At 49.1% G+C, this 9,052-nt stretch overlaps 2 protein-coding genes across 2 annotated transcripts in view; both read right to left on the bottom strand.

The window, feature by feature from the left end:
* Window positions 1–3,953, bottom strand: part of LOC130537376 (CXADR-like membrane protein) — a 19,128-nt gene extending 15,175 nt beyond the window's left edge. The window contains exon 1 of the mRNA XM_057054167.1: window positions 3,603–3,953. Within this exon, the coding sequence (XP_056910147.1) occupies window positions 3,603–3,636 (34 nt within the window). The 5' untranslated portion in view covers window positions 3,637–3,953. The remainder of the gene's footprint in view (window positions 1–3,602) is intronic.
* A 1,800-nt stretch (window positions 3,954–5,753) lies between these two features.
* Window positions 5,754–9,042, bottom strand: smfn (small fragment nuclease). Its single transcript, XM_057054168.1, has 7 exons — window positions 8,717–9,042; window positions 8,313–8,396; window positions 8,158–8,235; window positions 7,812–7,923; window positions 7,632–7,740; window positions 6,939–6,992; window positions 5,754–6,198 (listed from the first exon to the last, which is right to left on the bottom strand). Exons 1-7 carry the CDS (start codon window positions 8,969–8,971, stop codon window positions 6,084–6,086), a joined length of 807 nt encoding a protein of 268 aa, XP_056910148.1. The 5' UTR covers window positions 8,972–9,042; the 3' UTR covers window positions 5,754–6,083.
* Between the last annotated feature and the right edge of the window lie 10 nt (window positions 9,043–9,052).

The following is a 9,052-nucleotide window of genomic DNA, read 5'->3' as shown; positions in this document are numbered from 1 at the left end:
TTGTCGTGCTCAGGCGCACGTCTGGGCTGCGTCTCATTCAGCACAACTGACAGAGTAATCCAGTAATCCATTTTCTCATATCGAGCCCGTTGTCGTGCAGCCGGCCCGCTGCTGAACATGGACCCTGTTTGGAATCAGCTAGTCCTGCTGGAAAGTGCTGCAAAGTGCTGCAAAGTTTGACCGTTTCAGTCTCATATCTTGGTGGCAGCTCAGGTGGCACCACATGTTCCTGAGGAGGAATCCTGAACATCTGAAGGCGGGGCCTCAGTGTTTTGCCCAGGGGCACTGCGGCGTGCACACTACAGGATCCAACCAACAACCTCCAACATCCCTCGGACACTGACCTTCAGCTGATGGGAGTCAAGATGCTCTGAAGGAAAACGCTGGATCCTCCACAACTGCCCCAACTTCAGAGACCTGGTCACCAGGAAGGGGAGGTGATTGACAGCTGAGCTGAGGAGGCTCCACAACCGTGCAAAGTTCATACGCACCCACGCAGGAAGACAAGCCGCTACGTTTTTACAGTCTAAAACAACATTCCTGTTGCTAATTCCAAGAAAACCGGAAAGTTTTCATCTGGTTTTCTGAGCAGAATTCAGCTCTTAGCTGTGCGTATAATAGCCGCGGCGCTAGCAGGGTAGCATTTGGTTGTTTTGGGAGGCTTGCACACGGCGGTTAAGCTGTCAGCCCACATGACCACCAAGATAGAAAGACCAAGAATAGACGTGCAGAGACAGCTGGTGACAATAACCCCGGTGAACAGGGGAACAACACCTGCACGTGTCCAGGCGCTGAGAGGGAGGGTGGCTGAAGTAGACGGTACATGTACTTGTGATGTGCTGAGACATCTAGCATGAAGCTACAGCAGAAGCCGGAAGCTGCTGTCTCCCATGCGGCTACATCGAGGGTGGGATTTATGGCTAGAGAAAGACTCCCACAACCTTATTTAACGTTTGATTTAATATCGCCAACTGTTTGTGACTCTAAACCGGGAACCCACAAAAAAGCCCTTGAATGAAGTGTTGGTTGAGATCTGCTCCTTGGAGAACCGACAGATCCAGGACGAGGTTGGGAGTGTTGTTGGAGGACGTAGTTCAGAGAGGGGCCATCTGTGGGGCCAACTGAGGGGCCGACTGAGGGGCCATCTGAGGGGCCATCTGAGGGGCCATCTGAGGGGCCATCTGAGGGGCCGACTGAGGGGCCATCTGAGGGGCCATCTGAGGGGCCGACTGAGGGGCCATCTGAGGGGCCATCTGAGGGGCCGACTGAGGGGCCGACTGAGGGGCCATCTGAGGGCCCATCTGAGGGGGAGGAGCCATCTGAGGGGCCATCTGAGGGGCCATCTGAGGGGCCGACTGAGGGGCCGACTGAGGGGCCATCTGAGGGCCCATCTGAGGGGGAGGAGCCATCTGAGGGGCCATCTGAGGGACCATCTGAGGGGGAGGAGCCATCTGAGAGGCCATCTGAGGGACCATCTGAGGGGGAGGAGCCATCTGAAGGGCCACCTGAGGGACCATCTGAGGGGGAGGAGCCATCTGAGGGGCCACCTGAGGGACCATCTGAGGGAACTTCTAGGGGCAATCTGAGGGGCCATCTGAGGGTTCATCTGAGGGGCCATCTGAGGAGCCATCTGAGGGACCATCTGAGGGACCATCTGAGGGGCCATCTCAGGGGCCATCTCAGGGGGCCTCCAGACTGTCAGAGAGAAGGACGGAACATTTGCTCCTGGTGCAGTTCCCACCTGGATGTGACCGTCTACAGCTGGAGATCAGACGAGCAGAGAAGGACTTTAAATGGTAAAATAAATTCTAGTGCTGAAACGAATTAAACGAGTCATTTTCCGTCAGCGCTGCTGCCCATGAAAACATACCTCAGGGTATTTAAATAACCTGATTATTCATAATTAGGTTCCATAAAGAGTCTGAGGGTCAGATGCAGGGATTCACCAGGAACTGGGCTGCAGAAGAAGCTCACGAGTGATGCAGCTCCAAGGGAAGAGTGTAATCTAGGAGATTACACCATCTCTGAGAGGACCCACACACACACGGGTTTTAAAGAGCAGCACAAGTGTGTAGCTGCTCACAAATGTCCCGGTGAGCAGAGGGGGGGCTGATTTGAGTCATTTGGGTGGAGGAAAGGTGCTGAAGAAGCTGATGATGTTTCCACCAGGAGGTGGAAGAGACGACTTTGTTACAGTGTTGTCATTTGGCTCAAGGGGGAAGTTCCCCTGCTGTGCGGCTAATTAAAGCTTTTACACATGTCACACACACACATACACACACACACACACACACACACACACACACACGCACACAGACTGCAAGATCTATTCTTGTAAGTATAATTCCACTTGGAAAAGTGATTCAAACTGCCACTAAAGATCCGTCGTGTGTTTCAGGACACAATAAGCTCGTTTCCTTGGGTTTTGTGATGAATCTGAACGAAGAGCGTCCTCACAAATCAACGTTAACCACCACCGCTCTCTCTCAACTACAGCTGGACGGTGGGCGAGAGACCCAGACTGTAGTTAATAACTGTAATATCCCACTGCAGCATTTAAAAGGTATAGATTTTCTGTTTTATGTGGAGACCTCTAGCGGTGACAAATCTGAACTTGACAGATTCCATCCATTTATTTCCGTGCGTGTGTGTGTGCTCAGCAGTTTTACCTGTGACATTGAGCAGTGACACACCTCGGCATCGTAAATGTAGGAGAAAACGAACAGAAGCGAAACAGGAATTCAGCCACTGGGGCAGATTCTGCTTTCATGTCTGCAGGTGCAAAAGAGTAAAACCCCAACGACCACACCGCTGCCCTCGTGCACGTGCCGCTGTGTGCCCAGTGCTGGTGCAAATAAACAACTGACAAACAAAAGACTGAGCCATGAATTCTACCAATCCAACCCCCAACAGAGAGGGACCTGGACCTGGACCTGGACCTGGACGTGAGGCCCGGGTGTTGCATCAGGTCCCACTGGAACCTCTGGACCATCATTAATTGCACGACGGTCTGTGGGTGTGTGAGCGGCTCAAGCCGACAGACAGTCTGTATTTGGGAAGATAGATGTTTTTAGTTGAATTGTGGCTCCGATTTATTCAGCTGCATGTAATTTGAGGCAAAACCAAGGACAACTTTTCAAGTGCACGCGCAAGGAGGCAGCGCCATGAGGTAGAACACGCTGTTTTTGCCATGGCCTGTCGAACTCGCTCCCATAATGCAACTAATGAAAGCGCCATAACCCCATGGACAACTGCCCTAATTGTCATGTCCTGACCCTGTGATGTGTTCAGGGCTGTGTCGGGCTGCGCTGCATGCTTACTAACACGCGCGCACGCACACACGCACAGTTTCTACCAAATGAACTGTTGGCTTTGCTGCAGCGTCTGATCTTTTAACATTTGGAGGTCAGTTTCTGTCCTCGTGTGGTCATTCAGGACCCCAGAACACATCCTTCGTCACCAACTTCCATCACTCCTTTGACTGCACTTTCTCAGCATTTACAAATATTCCCTTCACTCCGCACACATGCGCACGCACGGGCGCGCGCACACAAGCGAAAATCCGCGATCAGAGCCGTAAAAGGGACCAGGAGTGAACTTACCTAAGGACGGTGTGAGGAGGTGAGGCGCAGACATCTGGGCGACCAGCTAGTCCCGATCCCAGCTCGAAAGGACAGAGGAGTCGCGTCTCTGTGACGGAGCGGATCCACTTCCCACCAACTACAATGTGACCTGGACAAGGAGTGAAGACTACCGCAGGTCTCTGGCGCAACGCGCCAGCATCCTTCCTTCACGCGCAGCAGCGGGATCGCGGCGAGCTGGTGATCCAGCAAATGAGCCGCGGATGATTCCCCTTCAGATCACCCTCATGGAGATGAGCCCACATGGAGCCCCCTCATGTCCGATCAGCCTCGGTGCCACTGCGTAATATCAGAGGAGGAGGTGTAGCCAAGGTGCTTGTGTGTGTGTGTGTGTGTGTTTTGTTGGTGAAAGGGGGACCTCTACAGCTGATCCGGCTGTACGTCACCAGGACGTCCCGATACAAGGAACACGTCGACTGGGGAAAATGACCTTTTCTTACATTTAAGTCCTGAAAAACACACCTTCATAAATATACATGATAGCTCGCTAAACACCTGTATCAAAGCTGGGAGGGGAAAGAATCATCATGTAAATGGGTCAGATGTTCTTATCACCAATCATTGGACGCTTCGTGGGACTGAGATGAACCTGAAGTCATCTCAGAAGAAGCAGAAGGTAGTTCTTTGGTCACAAACGCACCTTTTTGGGGCAGCGTGGAGCTGGGCCGGCGATTCTCTGCAGGTGCCGGAAGGCTTTTAAAATGGAGAAGATAAGCAGGACCTGGAAGTTCACTAGAACTTTGATCAGGACTAAAGCTTCACGCAGATGCACGTCTGCATGCTGACGGAGGTCAGGGGCACCAACAGAGAAGACTTAAATGATAGTTTATAACATCTGCCAAGCACTAAATATACAGTTTATACTCAGTTATACGACAGCATTGAAAAGAAGAGGACAGATGGACGGATCATGTCTTTGAAGTCATCTTGGCTCAGGGTCAACAGGGATTCTTGGTCTCGGCGGAGCTCTGACGGGACAACTTGAAAAGAAGCGATAACTGCTCTCTACTGGGCTGATGGGGAGGTGCTCGTTATCTGGTGCCGAGCTCATCACGACACCTTTCTGACTGGATCAAGGCAGAGCGGGGGAGAAGGGGGGGTCTGGAGGACTTGTGCTTGTGGTGGTCGGCTCTTGTCAGCGGCGCCATTCGCTGATTCAGCCGTGCACAGTCTGGAGACGGGGTCTTCAAACCACTGTTGCTCTTTTTGAGTGCCCCCCTCCATTAGCAGTGAGCAGCAAAATCAAATAAATAATAAAGGAAGGTAGCCGATATCATTAGTCGAGTTCTTCCACAGCAATTAACAGAGAAAATTGTCTACACGGTCAAATCAGTGTTGCCTGTGAAAACCTCCTGAAATAGCACAGAGCAGAACAAAGACATGCTCATTAAAAATGTATCAAGGGTACATCAGCCGGGTGTTCTCCTTGCTCAGGGATTCTTCATGGCTCAGTAAAGGCTGAGAACATTCTCATCACACCCAAATAAATCCGTTAACTCTTTGTTCCTCGCCGCTGAGGAGTCTCGACTGGGGCTCTGCAGAGGACGACCCGCTGGAGCCGCCGCGTGCTCGTGGGACGCCCTCGTCCAAAAGGATGTTCTGTGTGGGACGCGCACGTCCAAGGTAAACGTCCAGAGCTCAAGCACCAAACACACTTTACAGTTATGATAGTTTAAGCAATATCAGTGCTTTATTTTGGTTTTGCTCCATTTTAGAGCGAAACCAGAACCTTCCCTCCCAACATGCAGCAGCCAGGAGTTCCTCCAAGCGGGTCGGCAGTTCTCTAGATGGTGCAACCCTCGTGAAGAGCTCTGCTGCCGTGGTTCAGGTTCCAAAACCTCCACCAGCCTCCAAATAAGCCAAAACATTTGCTGTTTAGATGAAGCCCTGCTGGCCCGTATCATATAAATGGAACTGTGCTATGTGGACTGTAACCAAGCAACCGGTTCCCCCCCCTCAGGTCACCACTCTAGACTAATCCAGTTTCCTGCTCCTGTCACAGTGATGGGCTGGACGGGACACTTGTGAGGAACTCCAAAAAGCCAAACGCTCCACCTTGTAGGTCAGAGTAAAAGAGACGGAAGTGTTGCGGGAGGAAACAGAACAGCCGCGTCTGGTTGTAGATTTAATCAGGAAACGTCAGAAAACATCTGAGAAAAATAACTAAAAACCTTTCGTTTGGGAACGTTTAAGGGTTTCGTTCTTAATAAAGTAACCAAGTAACCCCCCTCCCCCCGCTAAAGTGACTTTTCTAAACAAACTTCATATATTCGGAATAATTTGTAGAAGATGCACATTTGTTACCCAAAGTGGAGTCGGTCTCTTCTACACATACCAACCTGCTCAGGAAGCTTTGATGTATTTAACATAAACGGTGGCTGAACATCAAATCAACACAAAGTCAATCACACCGGGTGGCGTCTGAGCTCACGCCCGCTCGCTTTAACACTTGTTGCTGCCTCCATTTTCCACGATCTCGGAGCCCGACGCCTCTTTGAAGATGCTGGATTTGTAGAACTGCAGCTCTTTAATGCTCTCTTTGATGTCGCTCAAGGCTCTGAAAGAGAAAACACGTTCTTGTTGCTGCTGCTCCGTCCTGGTGTTCCGTACGGGCCCGGATCATAGCGGGAATCACTTAATCAAAGATGAGCCATCTATGAATCCACATGTTCTCAGAAGAACTCCACATTTAGGCCTGAATCAGATCTTTTTCCCTCTGACAGAGTGCACGTCCACACAGGCAGTAGAAGCACAGAACATTGTTTACGGGCTGACAACCCACAGAAGTCAATGGCAACCATGAAGTCAGCGATGAGTTTACAATTTTATTAATCAGTTAATATTAATTAAACCGATCTACATAGGAAAATGGATCCTGGTAGCAGCTTTGCTATACATTGAGACCAGCTCATCTACAGAACTGTCTATATTGTTTGACCCCGCTGTAGAGCATATGGTGAACAGCGCTGCTCAACAGTGACACCTGGTGTCGCCTCAATGTAGCTTCATTATCACCTCATTCAAATCAACGTCTCATTTCCAGTATTATGATATATTGACTTTTACTGTTTTACTGTGGTCACCTGTATCCTCAACTGATATTTTGATTCTATTTACATTTTATAAAAACATAAACCCTTTCAAGGTCCATACACCAAAATATCTGGACATTAACCGGGCTGATATTTATGTTTCCACTTTAGGAATGAAGAATAATAATAGTAATATAATTCCCTGGAGCAACAAAGGCTTCAATGCTCCAAGAGTAAGACCTCAGATTTAGAACTGCGTGTTTACCTGTGGGTTGCTTGCTTGTGAGGGACCTTCTTGTATTCTTCTGGAAACCAGCGTCTGCATGTATCGGAAGAGAAAAAAGGTCATCCTAGAGACGTACATCTGTAAAGATTCTTTGATTTTTGTTCAACGCATTTAAGATAACCCAGTCCTACTAGACCTGCTCTCCAGCCAGGTTTTCTGTCCTACCCCGGCTTTAACCAAGGGAAGGGGTCCCCGCTGAAAGCAGCAGTTCTCCTGATGGGACAGAAAACCCTTCCTGGATTCTTGGCCTTGTAGGACTGGGTTGAAGACCACTGGTCTATAGTGAGTTTCTGACTTCAGTCCATATACCACGTGTCCATATATGAGTTAGCTGCTCTAGCAGCTTTGGAGTCTTGGTTCTGTGAATCTTCCTGAGACAATATATAGTTATTAAAGTTATATAAAGTAAATGGAACATTCTAGTATCCACAGTTCCAGGCCTGCCTCTACATTTATCACCCGGGCTGCAATGACGGCAGCTGGAGCCGATAACACTTTGGCACCGTAGCCTGAAAAGTACCTCATCAATACCGTGGCACCCTAGAAAATGGAGTTAATTAAGTCAAAACAAAAGAGGGATTAGAATGACTGACAAGTGTGAAAAGTGTGAATGGGTTTAGTTTGGACGTGAAGCCTTTTAAGTAACCGGCACAACAGTGGCAGAGGACTGGCCTGCAAAGCTCCTTGATAGTGCTGACATCAACGATCCTGTAGTGGAGGTGGTACATAAACTGGGGCATGTACTTCTCCAGGAACCTCTTGTCTGCATGCACAGAGTTACCTGGGGGAAGAGGAACATGAGGAGACAAACCAACCCAGTAACGCTATCATTTCACTTCTGCTGCTGCTCACCAGCAAGGGGACACTGCCCTGGGGGGGTGTGCTGCCTGACAAAGGACAGGAACTCGTACTCGGCTTGTTCCAGGGTGATTTTACTGTGTCGTACAGCCTGGGTCAGTCCTGACTAAGACACATCACACTGGGGATTACATTAAACTCTTTGTTCTGGCACGGTCTCATACACCATACTGCTCATATTCCAAGGAGAAACAGAGTTTTTTTTTCCCAAAGCCAAGTAAAAACTGAGGGTTAATAAAACAGCTGGTGATGTCATGGCTGATTTTAGTGTACACAAAACTTTAAAAATTAACCCCAGATTCTAATGATCAAAACGGCCGTGGATAAAATGACCGCTAACCTTTCCGTGATGTTCTATACACCACTCCGACATCCCATCCAGCAGCTCGTCCGGCTGGTTAATGATCAGGTTAGGACCCTGTTAATCACGACACACAGTGTCAACACACAAGTAACAGATCGTCACCTCACAAAATGATAGAATATTTGCATCACCTCGGCCAGAATGTTCAGGTCGGAGTCTGTGATGAGACAGGCCATTTCAATGATCTGGTCTTTGTCAATGTCCAGACCCGTCATCTGAAAAACACAGACACAGACATTAAAACTTCATGTATCTGGCCTTTTTTGGAATTCAAGGATCACTTTAGGCCTGTATCAACAGGTAAAGATGCACATTCCTTTGTCAACGTTGCACACATTGCTGACAAATGTAGGCTGAGAGCATCACTAATAACCAACTTTCTGTTAATTAAGTACACATAGAAACAGAATTATAAGCAACAATTAAATGACGATGCGCATGCCATCAGTGTCATATGCACGGATTGGTGCATTAATTGAATTTACCACCGATAAGAACTGAAAACCATCACCGACCACTTGAAGCAGCGACCTACCTCCAGGTCCACCCAAACCAGTCTCTGGGACATCGAGGAGGACATGCTCGAATTTCTTGACACTTGAACAGGAAAACAGGAACCAAGTTCAGAGACCAGCCCAGTGCTCGTTCTTAAAGACTCGGCTCTGCCGATGGCGGGTATGGAAGTTGGATGTCTCTGCTGTCTCTGTCGCATTGTCCTGGCTGCAGACTGTCCCCACCTAGCAAGACATGCTGAGCCAAAGCGGACCGTTATCCTGGGAACGACCGGCATGCTGCTGCCATCTTCGTTTTCAACTGTCGTAAAAATTCTTCTGGTCCTGTCCCACGTGGATGAGGCAGATCAAAGTTTCTT

The sequence above is a fragment of the Takifugu flavidus genome, chromosome 14 (genome assembly GCF_003711565.1).
Source record: "Takifugu flavidus isolate HTHZ2018 chromosome 14, ASM371156v2, whole genome shotgun sequence".
Lineage (NCBI taxonomy): Eukaryota > Metazoa > Chordata > Actinopteri > Tetraodontiformes > Tetraodontidae > Takifugu > Takifugu flavidus.
This window is presented reverse-complemented; position numbering and strand designations above follow the sequence as displayed.

Coding starts and splice junctions, on each gene's coding strand:
- smfn (XM_057054168.1), bottom strand. CDS start 8,971: ATGCCGGTCGTTCCCAGGATAACGGTCCGCTTTGGCTCAGCATGTCTT. Junction 7,924..8,157: donor GTATAGAACATCACGGAAAG/GTTAGCGGTCAT, acceptor GATGTGTCTTAG/TCAGGACTGACCCAGGCTGT. Junction 6,993..7,631: donor ACTATCAAGGAGCTTTGCAG/GCCAGTCCTCTG, acceptor CGATACATGCAG/ACGCTGGTTTCCAGAAGAAT.